The 21385-nt window shown below is 41.5% G+C and overlaps 1 protein-coding gene across 6 annotated transcripts in view; it reads left to right on the top strand.

Annotated features, from left to right (window-relative positions):
* Window positions 1–17647, top strand: part of LOC143283773 (bridge-like lipid transfer protein family member 1) — a 103073-nt gene extending 85426 nt beyond the window's left edge. For all 6 annotated transcript variants that reach the window (XM_076590119.1, XM_076590123.1, XM_076590120.1 and 3 more), the window contains 10 exons: window positions 3705–3966; window positions 5115–5272; window positions 7477–7675; window positions 8565–8770; window positions 10508–10765; window positions 11846–12028; window positions 13873–14049; window positions 14449–14577; window positions 15086–15233; window positions 16567–17647. In XM_076590119.1, the coding sequence (XP_076446234.1) occupies window positions 3705–3966; window positions 5115–5272; window positions 7477–7675; window positions 8565–8770; window positions 10508–10765; window positions 11846–12028; window positions 13873–14049; window positions 14449–14577; window positions 15086–15233; window positions 16567–16810 (1964 nt within the window). In that variant the 3' untranslated portion in view covers window positions 16811–17647. The remainder of the gene's footprint in view (window positions 1–3704; window positions 3967–5114; window positions 5273–7476; window positions 7676–8564; window positions 8771–10507; window positions 10766–11845; window positions 12029–13872; window positions 14050–14448; window positions 14578–15085; window positions 15234–16566) is intronic.
* Window positions 17648–21385: the final 3738 nt, after the last annotated feature.

Genomic DNA, 21385 nt, shown 5'->3' on the forward strand with positions numbered 1-21385 from the left:
GGCTATGATCACCTCAGTCTTGGTGATGCTATTTGTATATAAGGGGAAGTGCTCGTGTGTATGTGTGTGTGTGTGTGTGTGTGTGTGTTACCCATAGACCTGAAATATGAGAATGGATGTAAAATTCTCAGGTGAGGAGGGTTGTCATTTGTCAGTTTTTGAGGGTCACTTTTTGAAAATGAGAAATAATTTTGAATACACACATTTGTTACTTTTATAGGCATATGTGCACATGTGGTAGTGCATGTAGACGGGCGCCATAGCCGAATGGTTAAAGCATTGGACTTTCGATGTGAGGGTCCCGGGTTCGAATCACGGTGACGGCGCCTGGTGGGTAAAGGGTGGAGATTTTTACGATCTCCCAGGTCAACATATGTGCAGACCTGCCAGTGCCTGAACCCCTTTCATGTGTATATGCAAGCTTAAGATCAAATACGCACGTTAAAGATCCTGTAATCCATGTCAGCGTTCGGTGGGTTATGGAAACAAGAACATACCCAGCATGCACACCCCTGAAAGCGGAGTATGGCTGCCTACATGACGGGGTAAAAACGGTCATACACGTAAAAAGCCCACTCGCATATATACGAGTGAACGTGGGAGTTGAAGCCCACGAACGCAGAAGAAGAAGAAGAAGAAGGTAGTGCATGTGAGCATCCTCCACTGGACAGTACAGTGAAAGGCCCAGCATGGGATTCATAGCTGGAACCTTTGACCAAAAGGAATATCACAAAAGCTTCCATATTGTCACACATTATTTTACATGGGATTACTTTGTACAGCAATGATAGTACTGGGAGAAACATGACTAAGTGACAGACTCTCTGTGTGTGCACATGCACGCATGCTGGCACGCACACTCTCTTCTCACCCACATTGTCTCAGCCACTCCCTTCCTTCACACCCCCTTTGCTTCACCCAAATTTTTTTCTAGCTGCGAATCCCTTTGGATGCCGTTTTATGTGTTGGCTGTTCCATCATCTACATCATGTGAAAGGCCACAGAATTAGGGATTAAAAAAAAAAATGTTGACAAATGATGGTAAGGATGGAGTTGATGCTGCAGTGGTTGTTCAGTTTAGGTTTGGGACTTTGTGACAAAATTTTATTCAACGCTTCCTTTCATTACACATCCCGATGTCAACCAGACCTAACGGTTACTGTCATCTGCAGTGTTTGTCAGGAAATTTTGAGTAACACTCCCAAAGACCTATCTGTAAAGTGGATAACCCTCACCTGTGTGGTCCCAGTCTTTGAGCCTAAAGCAATCTGTGCCGTGGATAGGAGTCAGCCACAGTATTTTCAGAAGCACTCCCAAAGACCCAGCTGTAAAGTAGATGACCCTCAGCTTTGTTGCCGTAGTCTTTGAGCCTAAAGCACTCTGTGCTCTGGATAGGAATTATCCATAGTCTGAAAAATCCCATCCCTGATGCGGCTTGAATATGCGTCTTGCCAGTTGTCAGTCCACAACGCTGACCATGTTGCCATGGTGGCTAGAGTTTGACTTACTGAAATGACTAGCATGTATGATCATGAAGCCTGTGACCAAAAATGTGTCGCGTTCACAGAAAACCTCTCAGAATCTCTGCATCATTTCTCAGATTTAGTGCGCTTTTGACCCCCAGTTATTGAAAGCAGTGTGTGTGTGCGTGTACGTGTGTGTGTGTGTGTGTGAGTGTGTGTGTGTTTTTGTGTGTAGGTGTGCGTGTGATGGTGCACACATATGCACACAAACACAAATCCATTTGTGACTTGTGATTCTCAATGTTACAGCCGAATATTATTTCTCAATTAATTTTGATCTACAGCCAGAGCATATGAGAAAGATATGACTTTTTGTGTCTTTTGATATCATATGAGAAAGATATGACATGAGAAAGATATGACTTTTGCGTCTTTTGGTATCATTTAAATGTTATGATTTGGTACTTTTGTGGGCACCTTTGTAGATTTAGTTACGCTTTCATTGTTTAAGTATTGCTTTAAGTATAACACTATTCTGTTTCCATTCTTTATGTTCTGCATTAGTTTTGCGTGTGTGATGTACAAATTTGTTGTTTATGAAGTGTTAGACATGCAAGAATACAATAATGAGTGTGGAATTTTTCAGTGACATTAGCTCCTATGACATCCAGAACTGCTTGCAACACTTCCTTTTCCCATCAGTTGCACATCTGAAAGGCATTGATGCTTAGTGCCCTCCTTCCACAGCTTTATACATGTATTAATGTTTAATGCTTTTGTTCACATACAACTGGTTTAATAATAATAATGATAATTCATAACTTTTCTATGGCGCGTTATCCAGTACTAATGCTGCTCAAAGTAAAAACCGGCCCATATCCATGCTTTTTTTTTAAACAGATCTTTTCCTTAATCAGAATGGGTTTTTTCACGACATCCTGAATTAATGCTATCATTGAAACTTCTTGCCAGCAAAAACTAATGTATGCTAACTTGGCAGAAAAAACATATGCAGGCAGTGTTTGATTATCTTGGTCTTTATACCACGGTCAAGATAATGATTTGTAAATATTCAAAGAACTTTGTAGTGTTGACTATAGAATACTGTATTATCTAAAAAAATATATATAAATTTATTGATTTGTGTTGCAAAACACACACAGTGCATGAGGATCACATGGTTTCTTTTTGGGGGGTTGGGGGAGATCTTGTCTTCATTCATTCTTTTACAGAATATGCATTTTAATTGTGATGACACTGACTTTGTAATTTTCCACTCGCACGAAGGTAATTATATACTTTGAATATGATGATACTGACTGCCAACACCCCATTCACACAAAGGCAACATATACTTTAAATATGATGATACTGACTGCCAATACTCCACTCACTTAAAAACTATAAGCACTTAAAATGTGATTATACTGAATTTGCAACACTCCACTCACACAAAGGTAATATACACCTTGAATGTGATGACTGACTTTGAATCACTTCACTCACACAAAGATTATATACACTTTGAATGTGATGACACTGACTTTTCAGCATTCCACTCACTTAAAGGTAATACACACATTGAATGTGATGACACTGACTTTGAAACACTCCACTCACACAAAGGTAATATTCACTCTGAATGTGATGACACTGACTTTGAAACACTCCACTCTCACAAAGGTAATATACACACTTTGAATGTGATTATACTGTATTTCACTCGCATAAAGGTGTTGTACAGTTTGAATGTGATGACACTGACTTTGAAACACTCCACTCAAACAAAGGTAATACACTTTGAATGTGATGATACTGACTTTAAAACACTCCACTCATACAAAGGTAAATATATAATCATATGTGATGACACTGACTTTACAATATCCCATGCGCACAAAGATAATATACACTCTGAATGTGATCATACTGACTCTGCCAACACTCCACTCACACAAAGTTAATGTATACTTTAGATGTGATGATACTGAATCTGCCAATACTCCACTCACACAAAGACCGTTTGCACTTAAAACGTGATGATACCGAGTTTGCAACATTCCACTCACATAAAAGTAATATACACTTTGAATGTGATGACACTGACTTTTCAACACTCAACTCACACAAAGGTAATATTCACTCTGAACGTGATGACACTGACTTTTCAACACTCCACTCACACAAAGGTAATATTCACTCTGAACGTGATGAACTTTTCAACACTCCACTCACACGAAGGTCGAACAGCTGCCCCAGCACAGCAGTACCCTACGACAGAGCCAGGCACAACCAAAGACAGCGCTCAACCCCCGGGGTCCCGTACTGGCACTGGGGGTCGCAGTCGCAGCAAGCACACGTCTCCAGACCTGCAGCGCCACCGCAACTCCCTGCAGCCGAGCGTCAACCTGATGAGCTCCTGGGAAACCCTGGTCCTCTTCGCCGTCAACCTGTCCCGGCTGGACGTTGAAGTCAACATGAGCAACGTGATGGGCCACACCATGTGAGTTTTGAGGGTCCAGTTGTTTGTTTGGTGGTGGTGGGTTTTTTGTGTTTTTCTGAGTTGTTCTTAATGTTTGAGGTTTCGTTGTTTCATTGATGTTGGTTTTTTTGTGTTTTTTTTGTTGTTGTTTTTTCGTTTGTCTGAGTCGTGTTTAACCTTTGAGGTTTACTTGTTTGTTTGGTTGTTGTTCTTGTGTGTTTTTTTAAGTCGTGTTTAACCTTTGAAGTTTAGTTGTTTGTTTGATTGTTGTTGTTGGTTTTTTTAAAATCACGTTTAACCTTTGAGGTTTAGTTGAGTGGTTGTTTTTGGTTGTTGTTTTCTTTTTCTAATTTGTGTTTAACCTTTGAGGTTTATTTCTTTGTTAGGTTGTTGTTGTTTTTATTCTAAATCGTGTTTAACCTTTGAGGTTAAGTTCATCCTCACATACACTTTCAATATTAGCTGTTCATGATCACATGCCCTTTAAGTACTGAAAATATATTTTGATGATGATGAATATTGATGGAGGTGATGAAGATGCTGCTATAGGGTTCCATTCATGTTTGGGACGACATGACAAAGTTGTACTCTCATGATATATCCCAGCATCAACCAGACGGAGAGATACAGACGCCTGAAGTGTTTGTCAGGAATTTGAGGAACACTCCCAAAGGCGCATCTGTAAAGTGGATGACTCTTTATTGTGTGGTCCCAGTCTTCTCATATGAATCCATCGCACACTCAGCTCTGGGTAGGAGCCAGCCAAGGGTGAAAAACCCCACCTCTGATGGAGATTGAACTTACTTCCTCCATGTTGTCAGGCTGTAATACTTAGCGCTTTACCATTGTGGCTCGTGAAGTTTAGGTATTTGTTTAACAAGTCAACGAATTTCATTCTCTGTTTGTGAAAGGGTTGGTCAGGTTGGAACTGATCTCTTGTTTGTTGTCCTGTTTTCAGCTTTCATTCTGTGTGTGTGAAAGGGTTACTGATGTTGGAACTGATCTCTTGTTTGTTACCCTGTTTTCAGCTTTCATTCTCTGTGTGTGAAAGGGTTACTGAGGTTGGAACTGATCTCTTGTTTGTTGCCCTGTTTTCAGCTTTCATTCTCTGTTTGTGAAAGGGTTGGTCAGGTTGGAATTGATCTCTAGTTCTGTTGCCCTGTTTTCAGCTGGAAGACGAGAGAAGTGAAGAGCACGGGGCGCCTGTCCATCGACAGCAACGGCCACAAGAACCTCAAGATCAGCGCAGGGCTGGGAGGGTCCTCGTTCGACTCCAGGGGCGGAGTTGTGGGCGGGGCCATTGATTTGCAGGACCTCAGCACCTTCTGTGAGTGACACATTGTTCAGAGAAGGTGCTGCATAGGCATACAGAAGGGAGGCAACATAGTAAGGGAGGTCATTAACAAAGCTGTATATCTATTCCAAGCTGCAGCTCTATTGGCTGCACTCTCTATTATCTATTCCAAATGAATGAAGATCCCAAAGTATTCTACATTGTTACTGAAAGAATTGTAAATGATGTTTTCCTGCCTTTCAGAGGTTCAGTTCTCAATTTGTAATTCTGAGGTGGCACCTTTTCATGGGGTATAAATTAAAAAATCAAATGAGACTTACCTGTAGGGCATCCTGCAAGAATTACACCCACACCTTTCATCTGAACAAGTAAAGACACACCCAGTCATTCTAAAATCCAGGATATGCATGGGTCAAGACTTGCAGTCCAGCAGCTGGCTCATACATTCATTTGTAATTTTTTCTCGGCGCCCTTCCATAGGGTAGAATTTTGACCAAACTTCAACTTATAGGAAGCTCTTGTTGAAATCTTTCAATTTTCTCTTTGTTCAGACCAAGTGACTCAGGATTCCAAAGTATCCAGCATTGTTATTGAGTTCTCTCTGCGCTTAGGGCCAGAGAGTAAGCACCCCAATGTATTCAGCATTGTTACTAAACTGTGTGTTCAGTGCAAGTGAATGAATATCCTAAATTATTCTGCATTGTTACTGAGTTCTCTGCTTGCTCAGACCAGATGACTGAGGACCAAAAACTATTCTGCATTGTTACTGAGTTCCCTTTGTGTTCAAATTCTCTCTGAGTTCAGAGCAGGTGACTGAGGACCCCACAGTATTGTTACAGAGTTCTCTGTGTGTTTAGGGCAGGTGAGCAAGGCTCCCAAAGTATTGTTACAGAGTTCTCTGTGTGTTTAGAGCAGGTGACTGAGGACCCCAAAGTATTGTTACAGAGTTCTCTGTGTGTTTAGAGCAGGTGACTGAGGACCCCACAGTATTGTTACAGAGTTCTCTGTGTGTTTAGGGCAGGTGAGCGAGGACCCCAAAGTATTCTTACAGAGTTCTCTGTGTGTTTAGGGCAGGTGAGCGAGGACCCCAAAGTATTCTTACAGAGTTCTCTGTGTGTTTAGGGCGGGTTAGCAAGGACCACACAGTATTCAGCATTATCACTGAGTTTCTTCTGTGTTCAGGGCAGGTGACTGATGACTCCAAAGTATTCAGCATTATCACAGAGTTCTCTGTGTGTTCAGGGCAAGTCAGTAAGGACCCCAAACTATTCAGCATTGTTCCTGATTTTTCTGTTGAGGTTAGAGCAAGTCAGTGAGGACCCCAAACTATTCAGCATTGTCAGTGAGTTCTCTGCTTGTGTTCAGGGCAAGTCAGTAAGGACCCCAAACTATTCAGCATTGTCAGTGAGTTCTCTGTGTGTGTTCAGAGCAAGTCAGTGAGGACCCCAAAGTATTCAGCATTGTCAGTTTCAGTTTCAGTAGCTCAAGGAGGCGTCACTGCGATCGGACATACCGATATACGCTACACCACATCTGCCAAGCATATGCCTGACCAGCAGCGTAACCCATCGCGCTTAGGCCTTGAGGCATTGTCAGTGAGTTCTCTCTGTGTGTTCAGGGCAAGTCAGTGAGGACCTCAAACTATTCAGCATTGTTACTGATTTTTCTGTTGAGGTTAGAGCAAGTCAGTGAGGACCACAAAGTATTCAGCATTGTCAGTAAGTTCTCTCTGTGTGTTCAGGGCAAGTCAGTAAGGACCCCAAAGTATTCAGCATTGTCAGTGAGTTCTCTGTGTGTGTTCAGAGCAAGTCAGTAAAAACCCCAAAGTATTCAGCATTGTCAGTTAGTTCTCTCTGTGTGTTCAGAGCATGTCAGTAAAAACCCCAAAGTATTCAGCATTGTCAGTAAGTTCTCTGTGTGTGTTCAGGGCAAGTCAGTAAGGACCCCAAACTATTCAGCATTGTCAGTGGGTTCTCTGTGTGTGTTCAGAGCAAGTCAGTAAGGACCCCAAACTATTCAGCATTGTCAGTGAGTTCTCTCTGTGTGTTCAGGGCAGGTGAGTGAGGACCCCAAACTATTCAGCATTGTCAGTGGGTTCTGTCTTTGTGTTCAGGGCAGGTGAGTGAGGACCCCAAACTATTCAGCATTGTCAGTGAGTTCTCTCTGTGTGTTCAGGGCAGGTGAGTGAGGACCCCAAACTATTCAGCATTGTCAGTGAGTTCTCTCTGTGTGTTCAGGGCAGGTGAGTGAGGACCCTGACCTGGGCAAGGACCCAGACCACCGGGCAGGGCTGACGCTGTATGCCATTGAAGGTCGGGTGGACTACATGGGCTCCAGCGTCCTCATGACACGCCTCAGCAGTCTGGACGTGTCCCTGCACGACGAGTGGCACGTGGAGAAGGAGCATGGGGAGGACGTGCCCGTCGCCACAACACGGTGCGGCAGTGTGTGTGAAGTGACAGGATATTGTGTGTGTGTGTGTGTAGGGGAGAGCATGTCTGGACTGGTGAATGTTTATATGTGTAGGGAGGGGATATATGGACTCATGAGTGTTTATTTATGTGTGTTGGGAGAGGATGTGTGGACTCATGAATGTTTATGTTTGTTGGGAGAAGACATGTGGATGTTCATGCATGTAGGAAGGGGACATGTGGATGTTTATGTGTGTAGGGAGGGACATGTGGATGTTTATGTGAGTAGGTAGAGGATATGTGGATGCTTGTGTTTAGGGAAAAGATGTTTATGTGTGTAGGGAGAGGATATGTAGAACTGTGAATGTCTGTGTATGTAGGGAAGAACATGTGGATGTTTATTTGTGTAGGAAGAGGACATGTGGATGTTCATGTGTGTAGAGAGAGGGTGTGTAGATGTTTATGTGTGTAGAGAGAGGACATGTGGACTTGTGAATGTTTATGTGTGACTCAGCAGCAGTGCAGGGTCTCCTCTGGTGTGTGGCCTCCTGGTCACTGAACATCAATAGTTTCCTGTGGACTATTGGCGCTAGGACTGTGACAAACGAACTCGGATGTGTTTGTATATGGGGAGTTCAGAATGAGCAGTGTGGGAGCAATGCCACTGAAAAAAAGGAGATGATGAAGCAGCAACTTTACTATACATTATTCAGCTGCTTCTACCAGTAAGGTGTTGCGGAAAGATGAAGCTGACGATTTGTGGGAAGATGGGGGGCATGGGTTTGCATCATGCTGTGGGCATGGAGTGTGTCGTGTGTCTGAAGCTCAATCAATGGACCACCAGGCAGCAAAAAACAAGAACAAAACAGAAAAAGAGAATAAAAACCCAACCTTCCCCATTTCTGTACTTGCAGGGCGGCCAGCCTGTTTGTGAACGGGGCCCTGGAGTGGGACCAGTTCCACCTGATGATCTCGAGGTCCACCACACCAGACCTGATCAAGCTGGTGGGAAAGCTGGAGGAGTTCTTCAGCCAGCAGCTCACCAGCAGTCGCCGAGCATTCTCCGCCTTTGGATCCATCTCCTCAGGGCGGAGGTCTGAGAGGCCCCCCTCTCAGGACTGTGAGTGTGCAGGAGGAGGAACTTCTTGTTTAAAATAGTTTTTTTTTTTCTTCTTCTCTAGAATCAGATTGTGCATTTATTTTATTTATTCATTTATTGACTCACTTGTGTAAACAAAGTGAGTCTATGTTTTAACCCGGTGTTCGGTTGTCTGTGTGTGTGTGTGTGTGTGTGTGTGTGTCTGTGTGTCCGTGGTAAACTTTAACATTTTCTCTGCAAATACTTTGTCAGTTGACACCAAATTAGGCATAAAAATAGGAAAAATTCAGTTCTTTCCAGTCATCTTGTTTAAAACAATATTGCACCTCTGAGATGGGCACAAAAAAATAAAAAATGAAGCCTAAACTGCATTTACTGTTATATTTATATTTTTTGTATTCTCTAAACTTGGCACTTTGATCTGATATTCTGACCCAACAACAAGAGCAGTCATTATTATCATTTTTTGTTCAAACAGGAACTTCTTTTGCTAAGCATGGAAGTTTTATTTATTTTGCAAACGTTTTGGTGCAGATAGTAAAAATGGGAAATTACTCTGTAATTAATGCAAGGGGACTTAATTTGCTTTAAACTGATCTTTTCTCATCTTAAACATTACATTTTGAAATTATACTCAATACATAAAAAGCTTGGATTTTTTTTAAGTGTATCACAAGTGAGTCTTGAAGGCCTTGCCTCTCTTGTTTATTTTATGATGCACACACACACATATTTTGTTTAATGTCCTTCACACTTTCTGCTTATAGTAGATTTCTCCTCAGACTATTCATTATCACATTTGAATGTTTTAATTAAAAAATGAATAAATGAATAGATAAAAAGGTTTGTGAGGAGGATTGAAGACTTCTAGTTAAAGTATCCATTTTGACATTGAATGTCGTTATTGAAAAATTGATAAATAAAAAGGTAGGAGAGAAAGATTGTTGACTACTAGTTAAAGGTATAACTTTTCACATTTGAATGTCATCATTTAAAAATGAATAAATTTAAAATTAGAAGAAGAGGATTTTTTACTTCTAGTTAAAATATGCATTTTCACATTTGATTGTCATCTTTTAAGAATAAATAATGAAAATATAGGAGAGCAGAGGGGGGAGGGGGGGGGGGGGAGTTGTATGGCGAGTTTGGTGAAACAGGATAGATTTAGGGTGGAATTGAAGATCAGTATCTGAAATGAATAGAAGTATAATGAAAGAAAAAATATGTGAGTGTACAGGACAGACATTCTGAAACATACAATCTTTGAATGTTGATTTTATTATTCTTCAGTTATTATTTTATAGAGCTTTTTTTCAGGTGTCAAATATGAAATAGCACTGTTTCTTAAATACAGTCAAGGAAATTTAAGTGAATGTACAGGACGGACATTCTGAAGCATACTCTCTTTGAATGTTAATTCTTATTGTTCTTCAGATATTATTTTCTGTAGCTTTTTTTTTCAGGTGTCAAAGTATGAAATTCCAATTTTTTTAAAAGACTCTGAATGATCCTATCTTTGAATGTTGATTTTATTATTCTTCAGTTGTTATTCTAAATAGCATTTTTGGGGGGCGTCATGTATGAAATTTCTTTTTTTTCCTTCTTATTTCCCTGTTGAGTTTGTGGGCTACATTTGCCATGTTCAGTGGTATTTCTCTTCCCCCTCCCCCCTGGCTTGGCAGGGTTTTTCCCTGCTGCATTTGTGGGCCGCATTTGCCATGTTCAGTGGTATTTCTCTTTTCTTTCCCCCCATGACAGCTGTGCTGTCAGAGCTGCGGCACCACCGGCACTGGCAGAGTGCCCTGGAGCACCTGACAGGGTGCCACTTCTCCATGCTGCCCCACATGCTGCCCGTGCAGGGCATGATCCTGGGAGGCACCATCACCCTGCGTGGCCGCAACCTCACCCTGGCCTCCTTCCACGGCATCAACTTCCGCTCCCGCTACTGGGCCCTCTTCAACATCCAGCACCCCTACATCCTCTTCTCCACGGAGGCGCAGAAAATGGAGGATGAAGGTCCGCTGGTTTGAAGCCCCAGGTGTAATAATGATGATAATAATAACGTCGTCATCATGATCATGGTGGTGATAATGATTGTAGTAATAGTGATAATAATAATGGTAAAAATACTCAGCATTTTTAGTGTACTGTACCTCTTTAGTAAAGGGACACAGAGCGCTATGTTGATAATGACAACAACAGCATCATTATCATCATGGTTATAATGAATAATAATGTTAATAGTACTGGGCGTTTTTAGTGTGCTCTACTTCTTTAGTATAGGGACACAGAGTGCTAACTGTTACTAACACCAACATGGGGGGAAAATGGTTACAAAATTAACATCACAGGGCAGTGTAATGAAGAATTGCGAACACAACAAATGCATCAATGACAACACACACACACACACATGCGCCATGCTACATGCCAGCACTTAGACATTCATGAAAGCAGATTTGTACAGATTTGTTTTGAGGCCAGGTTTGAACTGAGATTTTGTCTCAGCATGGCAAATTTGGTTTGACCCTGTATGGTGGGCTGAGCTGGGTTGTAACAAAATGCTTTATTCAAATAAAGGCCAAAACCCCTCACTCAAGGGGTCCAACACATGTACAGTGTAACATTAGAATTATGACAGTCTTACTAATACATACGTATTAATAGGTATCCATAAAAATGAGGAAGGTGGCAGAATGGTTAAGACGCTCATCTGCTAATACAGAGTCTGTGAGGGTCTGGATTGGAATCCTACTCTAGCCCTATCTCCCAAGTTTGACTGGTAAAATTGAAATGAGCGTCTTAGTCATTTGGATAAGACGATAAACAGAGGTCCAGTGTGCAGCAGTCATTTGGCACACTGAAAATGAACCCATGGCAATGACAGTGTTGTACTCTGGTGAAATTCTGTTGAAGAATTCCACTCTGATAGGTACACAAATACCTATGCATGCACTTAAGGCCTAAGCATGTTGGCTAATGCTGTTTAGGAGTCTTCTACCTAGCAGATGTGGTGTATCATGTATGGATTTGTCCAAACTCAGTAACACCTCCTTGAGAAACTGAAACTCACTCAGTCAATTTACTCTCCCCCAGGCGTCCACATAGTGCAGGACCTGCAGTTTGTGGTGGGCCAGGAGAAGACGCGGGCCATGGCTGCCGTGCCGGATGGGCCGCCTGTGGCCACCATCTGCAAGGTGTCCCGCGGCCACATCGCCCCCCAGCAGTTCACCAGTGTCAGAGAGTGGTTCGCCTACGCTTTCTGCTCCATCGAGAAAGGTGAGGAGAAATAAAGGGTTGACTGGTGAAAAGGTATACTGTGATGTCAACTGTTGAAAGGATATAATATATTGTGATGTTGACAGGTGAAAGGATTTGTATTTGTATTTGTATTTCTTTTTATCACAAAAGATTTCTCTGTGTAAAATTCGTGTTGCTCTCCGCAGGGAGAGCGCGTCGCTATACTACAGTGCCACCCATTTTTTTGTATTTTTTCCTGCATGCAGTTTTATTTGTTTTTCCTGTCGAAGTGGATTTTTCTACAGAATTTTGCCAGGAACAACCCTTATGTTGCCGTGGGTTCTTTTACGTGCGCTAAGTGCATGCTGCACACGGGACCTTGGTTTATCGTCTCATCCGAATGACTAGCGTCTAGACCACCACTCAAGGTCTAGTGGAGGGAGAGAAAATATCGGTGGCTGAGCCATGATTCGAACCAGGGCGCTCAGATTATCTCGCTTCCTATGCGGACGTGTTACCTCTAGGCCATCACTCCACTGATATATGTGATGTTGACTGTGTGTTTTCTCCACCATCAAGATATGGGAGGAGAAATGGTTGACAGGTAAAAGGATATATTTTGTGATGTTTACTGTGTGTTTTCTGCTTCATCAAGAAAGGTGAGGAAAAAGAAAGGGTGGACTGGTGAAAAGATATATATTGTGGTGTTGATTGTGTGCCTTCTCCTCTGTTGAGAGAGGAGAAAGAAATGGTTGTCTGTTAAAAGGATACATACTGTGATGGTGACATGTGAAAGGAAATATACTGTGATGTTGACTGGTGAAAGGATATATACTGTGATGTTGACTGGTGAAAGAATATATACTGTGATGTTGACTGGTGAAAGAATATGCTGTGTGCTTTCTGCTCCGTGGAGAAGAAAGGTGAGGAGAAAGGGTTCACTGGTGAAAGGGCATATATTGTGATGTTGACTATGCACTCTCTGCTCCACCAAGAAAGGTGAGGAGAAAAGGTTGACTGGTGAAAGGATATGTATTGTAAGGTTGTCTGTGTGCCTTCTGTTTCATCAAGAAGGGTATTGTATTGTATTGTATTGTATTACTTTATTATTTATTTATTTATTTACTTATGTACGCTTATAGTTGACTTCATCAAGTTTTTGAGCCTCATACATATTATTAGTAGTGGTAGTAGTTTTTATTTTTATTTTTTTTATAATTTTTTTAAAATCTATTATTTATTCACCTTTAAAAAAAAAAAAAAGTTATTTATTCACTTTTTTTTTTTCTCCAGGCCTGACTAAGCGCGTTGGGTTACGCTGCTGGTCAGGCATCTGCTTAGCAGATGTGGTGTAGCGTATATGGATTTGTCCGAACGCAGTGATGCCTCCTTGAGCTACTGAAACTGAAACTGTATTACTTTTTGTCACAACAGATTCTCTGTGTGAAATTTGGGGCTGTTCTCCCCATGGTGAGTGTGTTGATAGAGTACAGTGCCTTCTCTTTTTTTTTTTTCTTTTTCTGTTTTTGCCTGCAAGTGTATTTGCTTCACTACAAAAGTGGATTTTTCTGCACAATTTTGCAAGGGAAAACCTTTTGTTGCTGTGGGTTCTTTGATTAACATATGCTGTGTGCATGTTACACATGGGACCTTACCATCTCATCTGAATGACTAGTGTCCAGACCACCAGTGAGTGCCTACATGCATAATATAAAATAGTGTCATTTATGAAGAAGAAACGACAGGAATTCTGTTGTGATGCACTCTTCCTACGGAGAGCAGCCTGAATTCCACACAGAGAAATCTGCTGTGACAAAGAGTAATACAACAGAATAGAATAGAATACAATAGTCTGACCAAACGTTACCATCGCATCTCCACAGACATAGAAGCGTTCCCTGAAATCCGGCGTGAGAGGGTGGACAGCCCTGGGGAGACAAGGAAGAGCCGCAAGTCACAGATGTACAGCCACGAGACAGAGATCATCTTCGCTCTGCCAGCTCTCTACATGAACCTCAAGTCCACCCACTGTCAGGGCAAACATGAGCCACAGCAAGACGGTATGTTGCATAGTTTTTGAGTGTGTTGATGTGGAACTTCTCACATAACTCTTCTCTCTCTCTCTCTCTATATATATCTATATATAAGAGAGAGAGAGAGAGAGAATTGACAACGTTGTCATTCATATGAACTTTCTTTTGATGTTCTTTTTTGTTAAACGGTACAGGATATATTGCAGAGAGGACTATGGCACTTGTTTACAGACATAATTTGGGAATGGTTAAAAAAGAAGTCCAAGCCTCTAGAAACTGTTGGTATTCACTCACTGAGCCACACACACACACTTGTTAATGTGTAGCATACAATCACAAGGCACACATGCAGACATCAGCACAAAGTGTCTTGTAATTTGCATGGTAGTTTCCATGCTGCTCCATGACTGTGACTGTTTTTGCCAGATGCCAAGCCAGTGGTGGAATGCAGCTTTGTGACGGAGTTTTATGACCACATCAAGGTAGCCATGGATGCTGAGGTGATCCTGTTCCTGCATGACCTCGTCTCCTCCTACATCAAAGAAAAGGATAAAGGTGAGTCGTGCTTCAGCAGCGCTCTAGTGTTCTTCCAGCTTGCTGTCTGGTTAGTCTGGCTTGTGTTGGTGTGTGCGCATGTGTGGGGCGTGTGAGATTGCATGTGTGTGGCCCATTTTAGTTCTTGTTTTAAAAAAAAATTTCAATCATTTGCCTTCTACTTATCTTTCTCTTCACTATATTCTAATGTATTTCCTTACTTGTTTGTTTCATTATTTTATTTGAATTCTGTGTCAATGTTTCACACAAATGGGGACAATAGCAGTACAGAAATATTTGTTCGCGGTCCAAGAAAAGCATCCAGGTGTTACAGATAAATCATTTCTTGGGAGGAGGGGGGTGGGGGGACGAGGGGGTGTATGAGGGGGGGGGAGGGATGGGGTTACAAAGTGTTAAGCTGCATACATCAAAATAAAGTTTGACTTGGCTTGATATGAACAGGTTCATTTTCCCATCATTTCTGCATCAGAAAGTGTTGTTTTTTTTTTCTTCCGTTTTCATATTGCAGCAGGGTCAAGGCTGTCCGGTCGAGGGGGAGGAGGAGAGAAGTCGCCAGAGACCGAGCGCCGGCGACTGACGACGGACCCCACCACAGCCCTGAAACAGGACTGGCGGGAGTTCCACTGCAAGACCTGGCAGATGGAGCCCACAGTCAGGTGCGTGCTGATGTTAATGGGTCAGGATGACAGGGGCAGCAGCTGAGTGCTTAAAGCATTCGACTTTCAGCAGACCTGCTAGTGCCTGAACCATATTCTTGTGTATATGCACGCAGAAGATCAAATAGGCATGTTAAAGATCCTGTAATCCATGTTAGCGTTCAGTGGGTTATGGAAACAAGGACATACCTGGCATACACACCTCCTCCCCCTGAAAAAGGAGTATGACTGCATACATGGTTGGGGTAAAAACGGTCATACATGTAAAAGCCCACTCGTCGCAGAAGTAGTAGAAGACTGGGTCAGGATTCTGAGCTTTTTTCCCAGAGTAGATGGTTCGCAAAAAGTTCAGGACTGATTTGGAATTTAGCAGTTTTCTTCTTAGGGTGCATGGTGACATCATGTTGAATTGTTTTACAAACAGCAGTGTATGCAGCCATTGTAATGAGCACCACTCATAACCACATGTTTCCTTGCACTTGTTCTTCCAATTTTTACATTTATAAAGCACTGAATAACTGTTCTGTTTTTTTGTGCTGAAGCATTGATTTTCCAAACAGTTTTGAAGCTCATCACGATGCACATGTGCCTGAATTGGGGTTTGTATATTAAATGTGAGGCCAGTGGAAGACCATTTTCAAACTGCCTAATTTTAGTCATCTGAGTGTTGTTGTTCGTTTTGTTTTTTTTATTCTTTACATTTAATGAAAACATAACTGTTTTTATGACGGGGTCCTTAACATTTTGATGTCTGATTCATATGCTGTTTTATTGTTCTTTGTACGATTTTTTTAAAAACATTTTTTATTGAGTTCTTCTTTTTATTCCTTTTTATATTACACTAAGAAACCTTTCTCACTTTGGGGCAAAAATCAACAGATAAGCGTTATGATTATTGTAGTTGATTCCTTGTGGACCTGGTAGTCTTGACACTTGGAAATAAAGACGTATTGTATGTCACAACAGACTTCTTTGTGTGAAATTCAGGGAGAGCACGTCGCTACACTGAGAGCACCACCTTTTTTTTTGTTTGTTTGTTGTTTTTGGGTTTTTTTTCTTTGTTTGTTTGCAAATTAATTTGTTTTCCTATCAAAGTGGATTTTTCTACAAAATTTTGCCAGGGACAACCCGTCTGTTGCTGTGGGTTCTTTTGCATGCACTAAGTGCATGCTGCACACGGGACCTCAGTTTGTCACCTCATCTGAATGACAAGCATCCAGACCACCACTCAGGGTCTAGCGGAGGGGAAGAAAATACTGGCAACATTCTGTAATTATCTGTAGCTCTGTTTTCCATCTGTTTCAATTGGATCTATATGTGTGTGTGTGCACAGGCTTCTCCACTGGGCCAGCACGCAGATTGACCCCGTTGGGGCAGACTACGTCCTGCAGAAGCTGGGTTTCTCCCACGCCCGGGTGACCATCCCCAAGTGGATGCAGCGAGGTTTCATGGACCCCCTGGACAAGGTCCTGTCCCTGCTGGTCGATCGCCTCATCATCACGCTCAGCGACCAGCAGCAGAAAGAGGAGGAGACAGGAGGGGACAACACTGCAGGGGGCCAGGAGAACAAGAGTTAGTCCTGGAGACACTGGCAAGACAACACAAAGCAAGACTGTTGAACACCATCAAAGTGAAGCAGTGCATGGTCTCCTCTGGTATGTGGCCTCCTGGTTACCTGGCATCGATAGTTTCCTGTAGAATGGCGACGCTGGGATTTCAACCAATGAACCGGGATGTGGCTGTGTATGGGGGACTCAGAATGAGTGGCATGTGAATAATGCCACTGATGGTGCAGATGCTGGGGTAGGCGAAAGAAAAGAAAAGAAAAAGGAAAAATACAAGACAATATTCTTTATTTTTGAGGATCTCGGTAGTCCATTGTGTCCAATGACAACTCTTGTTTGGTGTGAACTGGTACATGGCTGTGGAATCCCAGTTTGGATCTTCAATGGGCATCAGCAGTCAGGGCAAGGAAACTGGGATTTTGGGCACTGCTGCTGCTACTTTTCTCTTCTCATGGGCCTTGGTGATGCTGCTGCTGCAGTTCTCGAAACAATTCAAAAGTGACAGAATTGTATTTGTACAGATCAGTGATGTTGTATCAGCATTTTTAAGGTGGTGTTTGCTTTTAGTTCATCCTGTCCCCACCCTATGTAGGGTCTGTACAAAGGTGACATAAGACAAAAAACCAAGAGTAATGGCAGTTGGAGAACAGTGACTGTGGGTGAGTGGGGAAAGACACAAGTCCAGGAAAAATGACAATTCTGGATACATCATTCCTTGATGAGATACATCATTCCTTGGTGAGAGCAACAGCAAAAAAAAAAAAAAAAAGATCTTGCAATGCAGAGGTGTACATCCAGATTATTTTTGAGAATTCTAGATAAAGCAGTTGTTGGATTTTTTTAAGCAAATGTTGGATTTTTTTCATTCTGTCTCCACCCTATATGTACGGTAAACTACTTGACAACACAAGACAAAGCAAAGAGTGTGCACTTGGAGAATTTTGATGGAGGGTGAGAGGGAGTTCAGAAAAAAAAAAAATCTGGCTACAGAGTACATCATTCCTTCTTGAGAGCATTGTCAGGAATAGACCATGCAGTGTTTGTGTCAAGATGAGATTATTTATTTTTGAGGATTGTGGATTACCAATGTGGATTACCAGTGTAGATTACCAGTTTTGTGGGTTCTTGTTTCTTCTTCCTTCCTTCCTTCCTTCCAGTCCCCATCCTATATAAAGGGTACGACATAAAACCAAGAGTGTGCAGTTGGAAAACAGTGACGATGGGCAAGTGGAGAGAGTGGACTCTGTGAAGTTGAATAATTTTGGACAGATCATTCCTTGTTGTTTGAGAGCTGCATGTGAAAAAGAGACCGTGCAGTGTGGCGCATGTGAGCCAGATTGCCAGACCAAGAAAGCATATGATGGCAATTTTTGTGCCTTGTAATTTGATGCGTGTTCATGTGGAGACAAGTCATTGTTATAAAAAAAAAAAAAAAAGAAAAAAAGTACACTGCAGAACTGTCTGAATGCAGGAGACCAACCATTCAGCGCTTAGTGTCTGACAGAATTGATGTTGTACAGATCAGTGATGAGGAATCAGCATTTTATTCTTGCTGCTAAGGAGACGGTGCTATTTTAAAATAGCCAGTTGGTGTAAAGCAGCTGGGCTATTCCGATGGGTAAAAAGGAAATGGGAATTCTGAAGGACAATTCAGTGTTCAGAAATTTAAAATCTTAACTTATTGTCTCTGTGTTCAGCAGTTTGGGGGTGGCTGTTTCATGGAAACAATCCAGGATAATAATATCCATCTTTTGGGAGGAACAACAGTGAATGAATTGGATGGTATGAACAACACTATTTGAACTGCATGTTTGGCAAGTTGAAAGAAAATGAAAGCATACCATGTGTTTAACAAGCATGTAATGCTGGAGAATAAAATATGTAATTTCTGGAAAATGCATAATGGATATATGTAGCTAAAAAAACAAACAACGTATGTGCACATGGGATGTATATGGAATTGTTTCAAGAAAAAGAAGGGAAGTGTGTGATTATATGTAACTGCACATCTGTGATCTAAAAAGACATGTATATAAATGGTTTTGTTGCACTGTGGTGAAATTATACACGGCATGTTTGCATTTTCATATTGAGAGGTTCATGGAAAGTGTAGTATTTATAATAGTAAAACATATGGAGCTGTATGTAAAGGTATGTGTTGTGCATGTTAGATGTCATCATGTTTATCACATTTATACCACTGAAAACCTTTTATGACAGAAAAAAAGCAAATTTGGATGAACAGACATTTGATGACAGATTTCTTGTAGGAGCAGTTGACCCATGTATGTAAACATTACTTTTTTAAAAAATTTTTTATATACATGAATGAAAGTGCAAGAATAGTGAAAATATATAAATTTTAGAAATAAATTCAGGTACATGTTAATGGGAAGCTGCAACCTTTTTTTTTTTTTGATTGTTTTTGGTGGGGGTTGTGGGGGGTAAGGGGGGGGGGGATTTTTCAGGATATAAACATTTTTAATCATGGATCTTACATTTTAATTTCTGGCATGTTCAAAGAAATTAGTTTCGCACATAGTTGGATTACTTCCCATGGACTCAGTGCTAAGGGTCACAACTTTGTACAACATTCTTTTGGTAATGCCATGTACCGGTGAAACAGTCAGTCTGGACCATTTGTGGCCAGTCAAGATTGACAACCCCCAGTTCAATCAAGATGTTGAAGCTTTTCCCCTGAACTGTTCCCAGCAACAGCAAAAAAGTTTATTTTTGTACAGAGATTATTCAGAAAGTAGTAAATCAAATCATAATACCTGAAGCCCAGCCACAGTCAGTTTTTCCTCCCCTTCCTAGAGCGAGCTTTGAAGTCTTGTATCATGCAGAGCTCAGCTATTGGTCAACATATGTTTGACACCACCAAGTATCAGAGAAATCTCGACAATGTTAAAAATATCACTTAACAATGTCAAAAATAGTTTTAGGTGGAACTTAAGTAAGCAACTCTAAGGTGACTTTTTCTTAAAGGCAATAATAGTAACACTTAAGAAAATACTGAGAACATGCACACACAAGCATGTGTTGTGCATAACATGCACAAATACACTAACACAGTGCAATTAATTTTAACATATTATTGTAAGCAGTCAAACTGGAAGACATTCAGTGTGTTTGAAATGATTTTCATGGTTTTTTTTTCACATTGTTAGTGTTCATAAAAACAAAAGGGTACATTTCGTTCACAGCTGAGTTTATAATTATTGAAAAAATCCATGTCATGACCTTGAGGTGTAGGCATCTTTTACTGTATATGTCTGTCTCTATCATAAACCATGTGCTGTGTAAGTGAGAAGGGGAGGGGGAGAAGAGAGAACTATACTTTTGAATGAGGAAATTGTCCCAATATACTCCTAATTGAATGAACACAGGAATGTCCAATTGCAGTATTCATCACAAGTGTGATTAATAGCAGCTTTCACGGGAGATTTTTTGTTTGCAGCACATTCCCTTTATGCTCACTTATTTCAGTAAACTGGAGGCCAGGAAACCGTGTGTGTGTGTGTGTGTGTGTGTGTCTGTACATACAAACCAGACTAAACAATCAGAAAAAAACAAATTCCATGAAAGGCCACCAACCAGGAAATCCAGCTACTCTTTGAAGGCAAACTCAGGAACAGAAAAAGATTTGCCAGAATCCAGACAGGCACTGTGGGCGGGTGCTTAGAGCTATAAATTATTCCCCCACTGTGGTTCAAATCCTGCATGCTGCTGGATTAAAAGGGTGGAAATTTTTCCACTCTCATATGCGTACAAGTCCAAACCCGTGTGTGTATACATACACATGCATATCAAGAACATGTTACAGACTGCGTATGCCGAGCTCGCGTTTGGTGGTTCATGGTTATTTCTTTTTAAGTTGGCTGGTTAAGTGTTGATTTATTGTTATGTCAAGTGCATAGTGGTGGCTTATGGGAATAAGAACATATCCGGCATGTACAGATATCCAGTCGACAGAACTAACACCGGTAATTTGCTGGAGTCCAAGCAGATGACAGAATTTTGTGGCACTGCACATGATATTTGTCCCTATACTGTGGAAGGTTGGGATGAGCAGTGTGCAGTTAATGCCACCTGAACTGGTGTGAATTAGACCGCAGACAAAAAGTGTCTCCCCACACCTGTCCTTTTAACTGCCAGCAGCTGAATGAGGATGTCTGAATGCTTCAGGCTGGTATGCTCTGAACTGTGATCCAGAGTAGGATTACAACCCAGCCCACATATTGCAGGAAAAAAATCAAATCATCATCCAAAATGTTTCATGTCTAAGTGAGTGTGTGTATGTGTGCATGACTTAAAACCTGATTATTCTGAGTGACACAGGAAACAAATGATGGGCGCCCAATGGCAGTGGTCAGTTGGCTCTGCCCAGGTAGGCAGCCTGTTGTGCAAATGACTCAGTGTTTGTAAAGCGCTTAGAGATTGGTCTCTGACCAAGGGTAAGCGCTTTCGAGGGTAGGTGCTTTTAAGTATCCAAATCCTATCATAACTCATGTTGCTTACAGCCCAGCCAACTTCCAGGGGGACATTACTTCAGGGCTCCACACCACAAAAGGACAGACACTTACA

This window comes from Babylonia areolata, chromosome 7, assembly GCF_041734735.1.
Source record: "Babylonia areolata isolate BAREFJ2019XMU chromosome 7, ASM4173473v1, whole genome shotgun sequence".
NCBI lineage: Eukaryota > Metazoa > Mollusca > Gastropoda > Neogastropoda > Buccinidae > Babylonia > Babylonia areolata.